Genomic DNA, 16263 nt, shown 5'->3' with positions numbered 1-16263 from the left:
ACCCACCAGTGAGAATAGAATGATTAGAGCCAGGTTTAACACTGTCTGTAAAAATAATTGGTGCCAGGTGTAACACTGTCTCCATAAATAGGTACTTAAAAATGCACAAAAGCTGGTAAATCAAAGAGAACACCCTGGTGTTTTTTCAACTTGTAAGTCAGTGACAGCAGCTGACCATCAATTGGCAGCAAAAATCTCAGGTAGAAGAGCAGCAGCAGCAGCAGTAACTTGGTGGTAACTATGGAGCAAGTCATTTTACTGGACTGCTCAGTGATATGAACTGGTGTATAATCTGTGCTTTGCTTATTTCTTTAGTTGTTTCTACAAGGAACCCAAAGAGCCATCTGGCTTGTTGTCCAGAAACACAACTTTTATTGCTGATGATGGTCATTGTTTCACATTATCATTAAAGATTGTCTACTGCACTGACAGGGTTTTATTTTAAAATTCTGTAAAGAACCTTTATTTTAAAAGGCTGCTACCACTGATCAAACAGGACATTAATTTTTTTTTTAAATCAGCCGCAAAACACACCTGATCACACACACTCCAGATAACTGTTGTAATCATGACTACAGGAATGAAAATTCACAAGAGCAGCAGTTTTTCCAGTATGTGATTGTGCTTTTGAGTTTGCAATCAAGCGTATGTGATAAATTCGACCTGACACAGGATGTCAAGTGATGCTCTCTAAATTAATTTCTCTCTAATTTATCAAGTAATGGCACCGTTTGCAGCACACGGTAACTCCTAGTCTGTCTATCAGTTCTTGTTATTTTGTTTTGTCTGTCATGTTTTGCAGGTACTTGTCATGCACACCACAAAAATGCTAGAAAAAGGTCAAAAGTAAAATACTGATGATAATAATTAAAGCATTTTATCATACATTTTGCACTCTGGCATAGCAGGTCTGTGTGCTATAAATCTTTCTTAAAGTCAAAAATAGGCTCACTCTTTGTTCTCCAAAATCAAAGTCTCTGTATTATGCAGCATCCAAAAATAACAGAGCACAGAGCCACATAAAGCAATGTGTAGCTGTCCGAGAAGTGCTGGAGGCGTGTGCCTGACAAATATTGATGCAGTCTTTGATCTGTGTTTGAGAGGAAGACGGATTTTGTTGGAATGAATGTATGTGACACCCTTCGTGGTTCATTTGGAGCGAGAGGAGAGGTGATTACAACTGAGATGTTAAGACCAGAGATGAGCTGTGATTTCAACACGAGTGCCACAGATTCCTCGAAGGAGATAAGAAGCACATGTCTGTCTGCAGGTTTCTAATTCACTTTTTTCTGTAGCAGACATTAAGGATTCATATAAGTAAATGCATATGTGTGTGTGTGTGTGTACTGTGTGCACAGACTAGTGTGTCCGTGTGTGTCTGTGTGTGTGTGTTTCAGACAGCAGGAGAGACTATCCAGTGTGATTCTTTGATCAGAGCCAGCTGAACTTGGAGAAAAGAAAACATATGGTCCCTCCATCCTACTCTTCCCTCTTTCTCTGTCCTTTTCTCCTTTTCCTCTTCTTCTCTCTGGTTTTCATCTCCCTCTTTTTATCATTCGTTGGGTTTAGTCTCTGAAGAGAGCCATGTCAGATGTTTGAGACGGACGTTTGAGAGAGGCAGCAGAAAGAGAGAGTGAGCAGGAGAAAGAGTGAAAGAGGTAAAGGACTGTAATGACAGGCTCCTGGGGCAAATCCTCTGTGGGGGATTTGAACCCCTGTGCGGAGTCTGTTTTGTGTGTGTATGTGTGTGTGTGTGTGTTTCGGTGCCGCGGTGTAGGAGGCTCGACTAAACATTAGTTCTTGTTTCTGCAAGAGGCATGTTATTGCATTCTTCCCCATTACTGAGATAATGACAGACTCGTCACAAACACACACATACAAACACACATGTACACAAAGAAGCCCTTACCCAGTCTTCAGTCACACACACACACACACACACACACACACACACACACACACACACACACACACAGAAACACTCACAAACACAGACACACATGTGGTTTCCAGAAAATCCATAGTCTTTCCAATATGATGCCCATTAAGTTGTCTGCCTGTGTGTATCAGTGTGCTGCTCCACTTACTTGTGTCTCTTGTGTATATAAATATGGAACCATAACCCATTAAGACCAGATGCGACAGCGATGCATCTCTGATAGAAGACAGTGGCCTCCACTTAGACTGCACTGCTTCACTTTTTTGTCAGCTAGCATGTTGTAATAGATCTGTTTATACAGCACTTGCATTATCCAGCCATAGCTGGCCATAGGTGACAGCAGGGCTGTGATGATAACAGCATAATCGCAATACCGCGGTCACATGATGCCTACTGCGGGGTTGAGCTTATTTCTGTCATCACTGCAATTTTTTTTTTTTTGCTCTTTGCCTTTAATGTTTTATGCTGGTGAAGATTACATGCAGACATGTGCATGGGGTGGGGTGGGGTGGTGGGGAGATTGTCCACTAGTAATTTGATCGCAGTGTCGTGCACTCCGATGAGAGGAGGGTGGTGGGGGGGTTGTACTCAAACAGGTTATAAACAAGCTATCAGTCTAGCCAGATTATTCCATCTGCTTTATTTGAAGGTAAAAGTCAAAGTGAGTGCTCCTGAAATATGTGTAATAATCCCTCAAAGTGAAAGGTGAGAGTTGAAGCAGGAAGCCTGGAGGTGAGCTGCGATGGATGTTTACAATGGACAGTCATAGTTTCACCATTCAACCGAGTAAGTTAAAAGTTTGTCTTCTCAATCTCACCACGTTCCCATATCATAACAAATCCAAAATCCAAAATCATCTATCTATCTATAGTTGAGTAGATCACTCTTGTTGTGGATCTTTCTGTTCAAACTACAGTTGTTCTTCTTTATGTTGAGGCTTACATCTGACATACTCTGCATGTGTGTGCATGTTGATCATGGTGCCCCTCACACTGAAGTTTAGAGCCTCGGGTTAACACCAGGAACTGATGGAGACCAGAACACTCCCTTGTGTATGTACAACACAGTGTATGTGCGTTGTGTGTGCGCGCGCGCTCATATCCACATTATGCCGCTGTTGTATTGCGCTTGTACATACACACACATCAACAGCATAGCAAAACGTTACCTGATGTGTTTAAGTGCATATAGAGTTCCCATGTCTCGTCTTGTCCTCTGCTGCATTCAGATGTCAGTGCTACCGATCATCTCTTGGTATGTATGAATGAAACCCCTCTTCTTTTACACACTTCTTGTGTGTCAGGTTCCCTTAAGTCTAACCATGTCTCTAACACGTGAACACCAGGAGCTACCTTATGGCCTGTTTATGGCTTTAAAAGCATTTTAGCAGCTTTTCACGCTAACATTTGACCAGGAAAATTAAACCACTATACAGAGCCCCCCCCCCCCCCCCCCCATTACCACTCCGGTATCCATATACTAAACATGGAGCTACAACCAGGAGATGGGTAGTTTAGTGTAAATGTAGAAACAACTATTTATGGTTTTACAGCAGGCTGCATGTTGCACTATTTCTTGGCCGGTTGCAGCAACGACCAGACAGCAAGGACAAACTAAAGGAATGAAATACACAAGATGAACATTTTATCTTATTGAGCTTTAGAGGTGCTGGTAGTCAGATTTAGCTGTTTCTTCCTCTTTCCAGTCTTTGTGGTATGTTAAGATCCCCGGCTCCTCCAGGCCACATGTTGAAGTATTCTTGGGCAAGACACTGAACCCCACATTGCCCCTGATGGCTGTTCCATCAGTGTGAATGGGTGAATGTGGCAAGTATTGGAAAACAGCTTTGAGTGATCAGTAAGTCTAGAAAAGCACTATATAAGTGCAAGTTCATTTACTATTTGTAGCTTCATATTCTAAACAACAGATGTAAGAGTGGTATAAATCCTCTCATATAATTCTCAGTAAGAAAGCAAATAAGCGTTTTCTCAAACTGTCAAACTGTTCCTTTGAGCGGGTCTGACAATTTAATACTGAACTACGTTACTTACTTATTATAATTCCCAACTTTTATTTTGAAGGACAGATGCTTATTCTTTGAGTGTTGCTTCAAAGTTTTCTTTGAAGAGAATTCGGTACTTTATTACCACCTTATCTTGGTTGATACAATTTGGTGAAGTTGCATAAAAGCAAACATTTTACTCTGAAGGAGGTAGTTGTATTGTAGGACTGTTATGTTGCATTGCATTACATGGTACAGCTCTTTCTATTTTTCTGGTCACTCAGTACATTTTGTGTCATGTATGACATCATCAACTCAGTATCTCTGAAAACAAGTAATCCCCTAGATGTCAACTTTTTTACAGATGTTTCTCAGCTTATAAAAGAACAAGAAAAAATAGGACTTGTGAGATTTTTACAGCGTGAGTGGGCCACCATATCACTGGAAGTTTTAATAACACAGTATTAGCTGTATAAGTAAATAATGTGATGGTGAGCTCATGAAAGACAGAGTTACAAGCTGACGGTGCCAGCATGCTGGCAGACAGACAGACACGCGGACAGATGGACAAACAGATGGACAATCTGAAAAAAGTGGGCAACAAATACATCTGGTGCTCAGACTCAGACATTATGCCAAACTCTTGTGTGTGTACACATGCACGTGACTGTGTGTGTGTGTGACTGTGTGTGTGTGTGTGTTGAAAGGTGCAAGGCAGATGGAGGGTTTACGTAAGCCTCAGAAATACGTGTGAAAAGAAGCAACACCAGTAGAGGCTTGCCCTCCTCTCACCTACCATCCATTATTTCTCCTATTTTCCCTCTTTAACCCCCGTCTCTCTCTTTTCTCTTTCAATATGTTGCACATTTCTCTCCTCTCTCCCCCCAGTTTCCTCTTTCACATCCCATCTTTTGCTGCTTAGCCCGTCTCACAGAGCTCTGTGACCATTGTGTCCCTGGTCCTCAGAGAAATCTTGTGTGTGTGTGTGTGTGTGTGTGTGTGTGTGTGTGTGTGTGTGTGTGTGTGGTGCATATGTTGAACATTTCTGCCTAAACTACAGTCTGCATCTGTACTGTGCCAAATGTCTCTTTTACTTTATGTGTTTCCTTGTGTGTGTGCCGTTGGGCTGAATCAGTCAACACATGTATCCTTTATAGCCCTCTTGTATTAGTCTTTGTTGTGTGATGCCGACTGTTGCTTGTGTCAGTGCCAAGATGGGCGTTATCATGTGATTACGACAAGCTTCTGCAACAAGTATGTTTCCCAGAAAGACAGAGAGAGAGATACAAAGATGATGAGGTGATCTTACTGATAAAGTGGACGTCTTAAATGTAATATCATACAACAACAAACAGTCGTGTACATTTAGAGGAGGTTGTCACTTTATGTATTTAAATCATTGCTAATGATGTTCATCAGCTGGGCAATTACTTTGTTTGCCTTTTAGTGTTGGATGGGAAATGCATAGTGCGTTCATCAGAGCTTGTTTGCTGAAAACAGCTGTCTGCTGAGCCTGTAAAAAAGGTTGATATGAGAAGGTTTTGAGTCATAAATAAGCCAAAGGGGTCTAAAAATCTATGTGAAGTGTTTGATCTGTTGTTGATAGAAACAATTGTGATTAGAGCAGCTTCAAAAACATAGTTTTGGTCAACAGTTTCAGCGCTGCTCACCAATTAACTCTCAATGGGGATGTGGACCTTATCCTGTGGTAAGAGCAATGACAACTGGCAGAAAGGCATTGCAACAGAAATAGAACTGTCTTTACTTGTTCCCATTATTAGTATCTTACTTTACTTACTTAAAAAAAAACAAATACAAACTACTCATCAGCTAGACAATTGTTCTTACAGAGGGTAAAGGGCCTCGGATCCTATCCAAGCCCTTTATATTTTCTCTATACTCTATACCCAGACATCTTCCCTGTGTGGTATAAAGAAAAAGTCATTTAAAAAGTAATAAAAACTTTGTCAGTAACCAAAATTATGAATCCCTCCAGATCCTTTCCTACTCTTGTTCAGTTGTGCCAGTCCAACTATATTGTTCAGGAGCAACCTAAAACAACTTATTGGCTTTTAACTGTATCTCGAGATGTGACCGTGAATGTGTTTTGAGTGAATGCATCTTTCTTTTTTTTCTTTCATGACAAAGGGTCATGGCTTCCAAATCTCCACAGGGGCAGCACTTCTCTCTTTCAGACTGAAGTGGCAGCAGCAGAATATGAAGGAGGATGTAGTTGTCACGTTCTCAAGAACAAGCACAGATACTCCCATGTTTTGCTCCTGCAGCTTAAGTTTGAACGTCTGCCGCTTCCCATGGGAAGCAGAACAAATCACTGTGCTTGCAAATGTTTGATTCTGTGCAGGTTACTGTTTGGCCAAAAATGACAAAAAACCTTGGCTGGCGAGGTGGACGCCTTGATGAACGGCCTCAAATCCACTAATCATCAAACCCACCCATCCGCTCAGTCATAGTGTTGCTTGTCTTTTTGCAGCCAATCCCATTGATGTCCTGAAGGTCCTGGAGCTGTCGGAGGACATGGAGGGTGTATCGTTGGAGGCTGGTCTGTGCACCAGCAGGAAGGGCAGAGAAGAGACAGACCTGTCCTTTAAAATTGACAAGAAGATTCAACTGAGCGCGCCCACCAAGCAACTCTTCCCTGGTAAGTTTTAATACAGTGTGTTTGTTTGATACAGAAATAAGTAAGTGTGTGTATGGATGTATTTGGTCATTGAGAGCCTGTGTCCTAATTTGTGTGTGTGTGCGTGTGTGTGTGGGCGCATTCCCATCAGATTCGCCGTTTCCTATGAATTTCTCAGTGATGACGACAGTTAGAGCTGTGAAAGGCTCACAGGTCTTTCTCCTCTCCCTGTATGACTCGCAGGTACGCATCATACACTCTACATCATCCCGGTCTAAACGGGATATGGCCAAACATAAACAGCCTGAGTTACACTAACTAAAAATGATTGTTTCCTTTTCCTATTATCATTCTTTCCAATCATCCCTCTTTCCTTCCATCCTTTGTCTCTACGTCCCTCAGGGCACACAACAGCTGGGTCTCGAGGTCGGTCGTTCTCCTGTCTTCCTGTATGAGGACCATCAGGGTCATCCACCACCCGAACTTTACCCCACCTTTAGGAAGATCAACCTGGCTGATGGCAAGTGGGTAACTACACACACACACACACTTTTGTGTTTGCCTTTCATGAAAGTTATTGATCATTTAAAGGCATGCAGAGCCATAATAAAAAGAGAACAGAATATTAATGTTAATTAAAAAAAAACAACATGCAGGAAATTTCCCTCATGTGGCTGCTGCAGGATTCTAGAAACACTTTCTCAAAAAAGAACAGCTGTAAAATAAAAATTGAATTTCTTCTTCTGTCTTTCCTGCCAGGTGGCACAGAATAGCTTACAGTGTGGAGGGCCAGTCTGTGACTCTTTACCTGGACTGTGACAAGCTGGATACCCTGGACCTGCTCAGAGGTGACGACCCCCGCATCAGCACAGACGGAGTTACCGTGTTTGGAACTCGCCTGCTGGACGAAGACGTGTTTGAAGTAGGAACATAAATGTGTGCATTTGTATCTGTGTGACTCGGGATGTTATGTAATATGACATGGAGGCAGAGTGAGTGGAGTTGAAACTGTCGCACTGTTTCACACATCTATTAAAGGGAAGAACCAGGCTCATTACCTTCAAATCATTTACTTTGTTAAGTGTAAAGTCGTTTGGCTTTCATAAAAACTGTAAAAACTACAAAGAACGAGAACACACAATAAGTTTCTTATGTGTGGTAAGTGTCTCTGCTTGTTGCTGCTTGTTTGATTAATCCATCAAATGGTGACAAATGGATAAAAGCTTTTCTCCCTACACTGCCCTCCAGTGGTAGTTTGGGTGTACTGCACTTTAACCACTGCTCCAATACCATGAGTGCCAGAACCCTGCAGCAAAAGTTTTTAAATGTAAAACAGATTAAGCAATAGTAGTCTAAAAGTATGTCCCATTTAATATAAATATTTATTCTTAGAGCTCATCATTAGTTTTGCAAAAATGAACACTTACTAACTGCTTAAACTCACAAAGTCCTGCACATTATTCACAATAAGCACTGGGAAAATCCTCCCCAAATCTGCAGCTGTGTAAAATCCTTGTCGACTTTTATTAGTTCTGTTTCTGCTGTGTCTTCAGCAGTGTGAGGTAATTTTGTCAGTTTTCAAGTGTGAACTCTGACCTTTGTTTTCAGTGTCAGGTGGTCCATCTGTTTAACTGAACAACTCCCAGCCCATGTTTGGCTTGGACTCCCTACCATGTCTGTGGATGTGTGTGTGCACGTGTAGAGCAGCACGAGAGGGAGAAAGAGCTCGTGTCTGTCTGTGGGCTTAATGTGCTGGCACCACTTGAGACTGAAGGTCTGGAGATGATTAACTGCACATCAACTGTGAAAACAGCCCGTCGTGTGACTTTGATCTGACCAAATGAACAAATTCAAAGATAAAGACACATGGATATGACATGCCATTCATGTAATGAATGACACATTGTTCAGTGACAACCAGTGATGACATCCATAATGTGAAGTGACACGTTTTGTCACTGATGCTCATATTGTTTCACTAATACTCTTGTTTGGGTGTGTTATTGTGACGCAGGGAGACATCCAGCAGCTCCTGATCGTTGATGACCCCAGAGCAGCAGAGACGTACTGTCAGGACTACATCCCAGACTGTGAGGCACCTTTGCCCTACGACAGCATATTAACGGAGGCTGAGGAGGTAAGGCCCCTCCTAACATCTAAATGGAGAGGGCAGCGAGAGACTTGAACCACATATCAACTTGAGGACTTGAACAGCAAATGGTCAGAAATCATATCGGCCACGTGGGATCCAGTCATTCGGTCTACCTGCCCCGTTCCTCACATAACCCACACTGGGAGGAATTTCAGGTGTTGAATGTTATAAATCCAGACTGACATTTCAAAAGCAAAGGAGCCCCGATGGTTTCATTTGTAAAAAGGAAACTATTAAAGGTTTTTATGGACGGTTTAGATGGCAGATATGACAAAAAGATGAATTGTTTGATTATTTTCAGTCATATATTTACACCAAGAAATCCTCTGGGTAAAATAAATGAAAAGTCCACAGTAAGATCACAGTGGGCTGTGAAGAAACATCTGCTGCACTGAGAATTAGTCAGATATTTAGCTCAACACTATTTGGCTTCCAGTATACTGTAAATACAGTATTTGCATGTGCAGATTGTCTCTCAGATTCTCAGTCAGGCGGCCTGGCAGAGGAAGTGTTTCTGAGATCTCAGTGGGCATCCTTTATGTTCTACAAGTCATCTGTATTTTTAATGTTGTGTGTGTATATATATATATATATATATATATATATACGCAAAAAGTTACATGTGCTGACATGATGCTTCATCTGTTGGTGGGCTCTTTGTCATCTGTTTTCATTCTTTCATGGTTCTCAGGTGGAGAGAGCACCGAAGAAACATGTGGCTGAAGAGTTTGAGGAGTTTGATTACAGTGACCTCTACGATGACATGTCTGTCTCCACGGTGACCGCAGGTCCTAATGTCACAGAATATGAGGTGAGACTCAAGAGCTTAGCTTTGTGCCTGCGTGAGTTTGTATTTTCTCTGTTTTCTTTCTGTGCCTCATCATTCTGTTTTGTTGGACAGATTGTTGAGTATGAAGACTATGACAACACTACAGATTACTACAATGTGAACGAGTATGAATATGAGGAAGAGTATGATGACCGTTATGGACCGGCTGAGAGAGAACGGGAGTTCTCTCTAAACACACAGGTAACATCAAAACCATCACGTACTGAGAATTTATTCAGCTTTACATGAAGGGAATCCTGTGTGCATAAGTTAATGCTGCATGTGTCTGTCCATGTCCTCTCATTAGGATGTACCAGAGAAAGGACAGAAAGGAGAACCAGGCTATTTGGGAGTGGTGAGAAAAATACACACAGGTTTAAAAACACGCAGAAACACAACCACACAAGGGCTTCATATTGACTCTCAAAATATCTTGAGTGCTGTGCAGATATTTCCTGATCTAAACCTGGAAATCAGGAAAATAGTTTAACACCATAACCGTTTTCTGACACAAGGATCTGTAGAGGTAAAGTTCCTGTATAGATGCTTTTGTCGGGACAGGCCTGCATTGGGAAGTTTAGCATATGTTTTAACTGAAACATGGGTTCTTTAGAGTAACTGAATAACATAAAGTATTAACAATGCACCGGTAAAGTCCAGTAAATACTGATAAATCAACCTTCCGATATTATCAGCTGATCTTAGCTTGTAGCAGATATCAGATATTGCAGCTGTATAAATGTTGACTCACATGTCAGCTGATAAGAAAGAAGGAACAGCAGTAGAGAATTATCAGAAACATATGTGAGAAGCAATGACATATTCTGTTCACCACAGAGCACTGACAGTGACAGTGATTTGAGTGATGTGACAATGTAGATACCATGAAAACATATAAATGTGTTTGCCATCACTGGTTTAGTTATACTGTATGTGATGTGGTAAATGTTCCTTTAATGTCTCTTTAATATTTACAGCATTGTGGGAAATGCTGCAAATCTGTGATAGCAGACAATTTTATGGCAATGTTGGATCTGATATTTGCATTAATGTGTTAAAGTACTTTGGTTTTGCAGGTGTTTAATTTACTTTATAGACCAAACTCTGCCAAACATGTCAAGTTATTTAATCCATAATCAACCAGAAAATTTAAGGAAATAATCTATTTTCAAATGCATTAACATTCTACCAGTGTATTATTGTGACATATATCATTTTACCCATATTGCCCATGCCAAATACTTCAACAACAAAATTAAAAGTGTCCTCATCCATGTTTATGTGAAATCTCATATATTGATATCTTGTTTTTTAAAGTAAAATATCAACATTGACTAAAACAAAAGTCCAGTATTTGTCTGGTAGTCAATTAGCACCGGTATCAAAATGTTCAAACGATACCTAACCCTAAACCTCAACCTAATTGTCTGCAGGGAACGCAGATTACAGGATCACATGGACCTCCAGGACCTGAGGTGAGTGAATTCTGCTGGATGACTACCTATCTACCTTGAAACACATTTCACCTCAATCTTCAGGTGTGAAGAACAATTTTGCACATGGGAGAGGTGGACGAAAGTGCAGCCGAAATGACTTTTAATATGGAAATGGAATGGAAATCGTTTCCATCACTCTGAACCGACTGATTGTGTTTTTGTCTGTGTGTTTTCAGGGAGAGGCCGGTTCTCCTGGAATCACAGGACCAGTGGGACCTCGAGGAGACCCCGGGGAGCTGGTGAGGACTGTCCTCCGTTTAATGTGTGAGTGACTGAGTCCGCCACATGTTGGCGTCTCTGTATAACTGTCCTCTTCTGTCTCCTCTCAGGGCCCACCAGGGCGGCCGGGCCTTAATGGAGCTGATGGGATACCAGGTCCCCCAGGCAACATCATGCTCATACCGGTAACATGAAGATACTTCTGTGTTGCCCAAGGCCTTAGAAACTGCAGTGTTGTTGCTGTGGCAGTTATTTGCCCCTATTAACCCTTAACGGAGCCTCAGGGCGGACGGGAATGTTTGTATGCTGTAACAGAGAAATGGGCTGGCTCAGATTACACAAATGAACCATTTGTTTAACTTTGCTAATATCACCTGCTCCTGCTTTAACCCTTATAAAGGGTTTAAACCTAAAACCATATAAAGTGTAGATTCATACGTGTACATCAAATGTATTTCTTCACCGTGATTCAAAATGTATTTGTTCTGTGTCATTTATGTGTGAACACAATCCTTTGTTTACCGATGTCTTTATTTAGTGTTGACTTGGGTTGAGATCTGGTGAATGTGAAGGCCACAGCTTATGATTCACATCATTTTCATACTAAACAAACCATTCAGTGACTCCTCATGCTCCGTGTGGAAGCAACAGCATATGTTATGTTTCTCCACTTATCTATTTTTCTTTCACTTTCACCCATCTGCTCCTTCTTATGCAAGACTTGAATAGCAGTGCAACATATTGGCCACTGGGTGGGGTATTGAGTTTGACTAAAAAGCATCTTCTGTGTGTATGTGTGTGTGATCGTGTGTGTGTGTGTAGTTCCAGTCAGGGGGTGATCCAAAGACAGGTACTGGGGTTTCTGCACAGGAGGCGCAGGCCCAGGCCATCCTGCAGCAGACCAAGGTACCAAAACATTACTTTACATCTTAAACACATAGAAAAAACTTAAATGTAAACCTACTGCAGTTTGTGTGTCGCTGTCTGACTCTTTCCTCCTCCTCCTTCCTGCTCTTCTAGCTGGCTATGAAGGGACCTCCAGGACCACTCGGCCTCAGGGGAAGACCTGGACCACTGGTGAGTGAGGCCACATCACGTTGTCATTTTAGTGTGTGGTGTGCATACACCTGCTGCTTGATTTTCTCCTGAATCAGAAGACGGGAGGTGCAAGGTGAATAATCTGCTGGAGAACAGACTGCTCAGGGTTTTTTTCCTCAAGACTATGTTCGGTCATGCTATTTAAATACTAAGTGCAAATAATACATTACTACAAAAAATATTGCAAGATTTAAAAGAAAAAGTCTAGGCCACCTGAATGTTGCTGGGAAATGTAATTGAACAGTTAGTGTACTCTGTAACACACGTCTGTGTAGTGGTTAGTTAAACACACACCCCACTTTAATTGTAGTGTTGCAAACGACCTGTTGCATTCACATCCTGAGCAGTGGGTCAGGAACTCACCTCCAAAGCAGGTGGAGCGTATTGGAAACAAAAGGAGCACTCATGACGTAGGTTACAGGACATTTCTGTAGTAGAAAAGTATGGTACTATTCGCACGCACGCACGCACGCACGCACACACACGTGCAGACAATGGATCCCAAAGCAGACTTCTTTCGACATCTGAATGTTGTAAACGTTTTTCCCAGGGTGGACCAGGTTCTTCTGGGCTGAAGGGGACCAACGGAGAGATGGGGCCACCGGTGAGTTCGCTGGCACGGCAGATGCCATGGCAACACACTCAGTACTTCACTCCCTTGTATAATGCAGAAGCTCATTTAACTAGCATGACTGTCGCTTGCTCTCTTTCCACCTTTTCTCCCCAGGGTCCTTCAGGACTACCAGGTATCCCAGGTCAGAATGGGCGTCCCGGGAAAAGGGTGAGATTATTAACTCAAGTCTTTCCTCAGTAAATAGTATATTCTGTTATTATGGTCTAATTTCATAGAATCACCATGAAATAGTCTTTTCCCAATAACACTTATTTGACAGGATGTCAGTGAGGAATCTGCCATGTCTAACTTGTGCGTGTATGTGTGTTATTAGGGTCGATCTGGTACAGATGGGGGCCGAGGTGCAATAGGAGAGGCTGGAGCAAAGGTGAAGTAGAGCTGATGTCACACTTTCACTTACTGACTGCTCTGTCAAAATATCAAACCATCTTTCTATTAATTCAAATTTCAGGGGGATCGAGGGTTTGATGGCTTGCCTGGTCTCCCTGGAGACAAAGGACATAAAGTAAGTTAGCTGACTGAAGTAGTGAGTGCGGTTAAGCTGATAATTCACGAAACCAATTTCCAACTTCTATACGTGTATTTTCTCAGGGGGACAGGGGGAAACCAGGTCCTGTAGGTCCGTCAGGAGAGCCAGGAGAAAAGGTGAGAGGTCACGGTGGTTGTAGGTATTAATGTTTATGCTGGTCTGTGTTTCTTTATGTAGGTATTAATGCCTGAGTTTTTCACAGGGCTCTGAGGGGCCACCCGGGCCAAGAGGACAACCAGGCGATGCTGTGAGTGTTTACACCCAAAAGACACATGTATGAAAATGACTAAATAGGCGCTCCGCCTCATATGAAGATCGGTTCACTTGTCATGACATACTACTCAAGTTTTGAAAACAGTTTAGATAATCTGTGTTGTGGCTTTGGAGGAGTTTTTTTTAAGTCTGAGAAAATAACCCTGATGATTTGGTTGTTAGAGTTATCTTGAGAACCTGCTTCATAAACTTGGGTTGTGGAGTTTGAGAGATGTTTACATATTATCTAAATCTAATGAAAGATGCTATCAAGTTGGACAATGGGAAATTTGGAGTCCAGTGTTTATTGGAGTGTGATCCAAACAAGAGACTCAGGGTATCTTTGCACCTGCTGCAGTGTCTTGTGAATCCCCCACCTTTTAGTATTTACAATACTAAATCACTAAAGTACCACTTAAAATTCACAATTAATTAATTCCCAAAGCCAATTATGCTAAGCAAGTGAAAGTTAGGATTTTGTAGCTCACTTGTCTTCCAGTATACCTAGACCCTAATATACCAACACACTCAAATTTCTTTGTAATTATGCCTGGTATCCTATCACAGACAAATACATATCCATGCACTGTACTTCTATACTTATAAGGTCTTTCACTGACCCACTTACCTTAAATGAACACTAATTCCAACCGTAACTCCGAAACAGGATCTTTGATCCTCAGATGACCCACTGAAGAGGCTTTTCAGAAAAGGGTCTAAAACTCAAATTGGTCCTTACAGAGATAGAAGTATGAAGTATGAGAGCACATACACACACACAAACCTGATTATATTTCATTGGATGTAACTGTGATGTCTCTTTCAGGGCTCCAGAGGTCTGAATGGCCCCAGAGGTCGTCCTGGTCCTTCAGGCCAGCCTGTGAGTATGAACGTTATACTTTATTATACATACCACATCTGCACACAGCCACACACATTAATCTAAATTAAATTAAACTAAAAGACATAAGATAATTGTAATTATCCTGGTGTCTGGCCTTTGTGCTTATCCATGCAGTGAAACTAAGGCTCTTCTCAATTTGAACATAAATCCAACTGTGGTGTCATGATCAGATAATTCCATATAATAATGTTTAATCGCAATGTTATAGTGGTTCTCTATTTGTTAAACATGATGTTATGTAATTCTTATCTCCACTGAGAAAATTACTCTCTGCCAAATACATCACATTTCCAAACACCTGAAGCGGATTCTTTCTAGTTTGCATAATTTACGTTCACACTTTAAGCAACACAAGTTTGCACTTGTAAGCATCTGATAACACATGGAGGAAACGTTTTTTCCTTTGTTTAAATTTCACATTTTAGCTGCTGTTGGTTAATCAAGCATTAAACACCAAGTAGCAAGGAGGTGGTAGAACCAAATCAGTGAGGTGGCTGATAATCTCTGGTTTCATTTAGTCATAGTCCCAAGAGGCTCATGTAACAAGCCTCAGGGAAATTTCTGTCGAAGATAAAAGTCATGTCTTCTCTATTTAGTCAGACAGGGAAAAATGTTTTAGGAAAACATTTTTCATGTGACAGACAAAGACACAGCCAGAAAATAAAGCCCACATAGGGAAATTAATACATGCATTATAGAGCTGGCAGCTTCACTGTCTACTATTAAAACCCATACATCCTCCTCCACTGTCCTGGTATTTTGTAATAAAGAGCTGCTGTCATTTCCTCAATTTTTTAATATGGAGGCTGAACAAGTGCACTCAAGGACACAGAAGAAAAATGAGTCCATTCTATTAACTAGTCTTTTCTCTACTCACAGGGCATTCGAGGAATTGATGGGGTTCAAGGCTCAAAGGGAAACATTGTGAGTATAATAAAGGTAGTAGACAGAAGGGCCTGATGACAAATCACTCCCGGTGACATAATTTCCTGTATGCAACAGGGACAACCAGGAGACATCGGCGCACCTGGACAGCAAGGCAACCCTGGAATTGTGGTACGAGCAGAGCGCAGATATTCACAAAAATGAACCGACTGCATACATGCATAAACAGAAATACTAATGCTACACCTCTCCTACAGGGCTTCCCTGGTCCTCAGGGGTTAGTGGGGCTGCCAGGAGAGAAGGTAAGACACTTGTAGTTGGATTTTACTCTGTGGGGTGCAGAAGTCGATATAATGGACTGGTCTTTTTTGTCTGGTAGGGGCCTCAAGGGAAGAAAGGGATGCAGGGCTTACCTGGAAACGATGGGCCCCCAGTGAGTACATGCAGTGTTTGTGCTTCCATATCTCAGAGGACTCTTATTGACATAATGCATTCCCTCACCCTTAATCCTAACCTTAAAATCACAACTACATGCCTAACTGCAGTTTGGCTCTCTCGTTAACAGGGTCACCCTGGAAGGGAAGGAACTCCAGGTGAAAAAGGACTGCCGGTAAGTCTGTTGTACAGTATGCATGTATCTGTGTTAGTGTACAACACATGTACTGTATGTTGTGCTGCTGTTGCTA

The 16263-nt window shown here is 41.7% G+C and overlaps 1 protein-coding gene across 1 annotated transcript in view; it reads left to right on the top strand.

Annotated features, from left to right (window-relative positions):
- LOC130167097 (collagen alpha-1(XI) chain-like) overlaps window positions 1–16263 on the top strand; it is a 37856-nt gene that overhangs the window by 6134 nt on the left and 15459 nt on the right. The window contains exons 2-26 of the mRNA XM_056373079.1: window positions 6433–6600; window positions 6731–6822; window positions 6982–7103; window positions 7339–7501; window positions 8594–8716; window positions 9423–9542; window positions 9633–9761; window positions 9868–9915; window positions 10994–11035; window positions 11233–11295; window positions 11386–11460; window positions 12098–12181; window positions 12296–12352; window positions 12924–12977; window positions 13101–13154; window positions 13321–13374; window positions 13459–13512; window positions 13599–13652; window positions 13739–13783; window positions 14615–14668; window positions 15572–15616; window positions 15695–15748; window positions 15835–15879; window positions 15957–16010; window positions 16143–16187. Coding sequence (XP_056229054.1) covers window positions 6433–6600; window positions 6731–6822; window positions 6982–7103; window positions 7339–7501; window positions 8594–8716; window positions 9423–9542; window positions 9633–9761; window positions 9868–9915; window positions 10994–11035; window positions 11233–11295; window positions 11386–11460; window positions 12098–12181; window positions 12296–12352; window positions 12924–12977; window positions 13101–13154; window positions 13321–13374; window positions 13459–13512; window positions 13599–13652; window positions 13739–13783; window positions 14615–14668; window positions 15572–15616; window positions 15695–15748; window positions 15835–15879; window positions 15957–16010; window positions 16143–16187 — 1898 coding nt within the window. The remainder of the gene's footprint in view (window positions 1–6432; window positions 6601–6730; window positions 6823–6981; window positions 7104–7338; window positions 7502–8593; window positions 8717–9422; window positions 9543–9632; window positions 9762–9867; window positions 9916–10993; window positions 11036–11232; window positions 11296–11385; window positions 11461–12097; window positions 12182–12295; window positions 12353–12923; window positions 12978–13100; window positions 13155–13320; window positions 13375–13458; window positions 13513–13598; window positions 13653–13738; window positions 13784–14614; window positions 14669–15571; window positions 15617–15694; window positions 15749–15834; window positions 15880–15956; window positions 16011–16142; window positions 16188–16263) is intronic.

This window comes from Seriola aureovittata, chromosome 3, assembly GCF_021018895.1.
Source record: "Seriola aureovittata isolate HTS-2021-v1 ecotype China chromosome 3, ASM2101889v1, whole genome shotgun sequence".
Classification (NCBI taxonomy): Eukaryota; Metazoa; Chordata; class Actinopteri; order Carangiformes; family Carangidae; genus Seriola; species Seriola aureovittata.
Note: the sequence above shows the minus strand (reverse complement) of the source record. Positions and strands in the feature narration are given on the sequence as shown.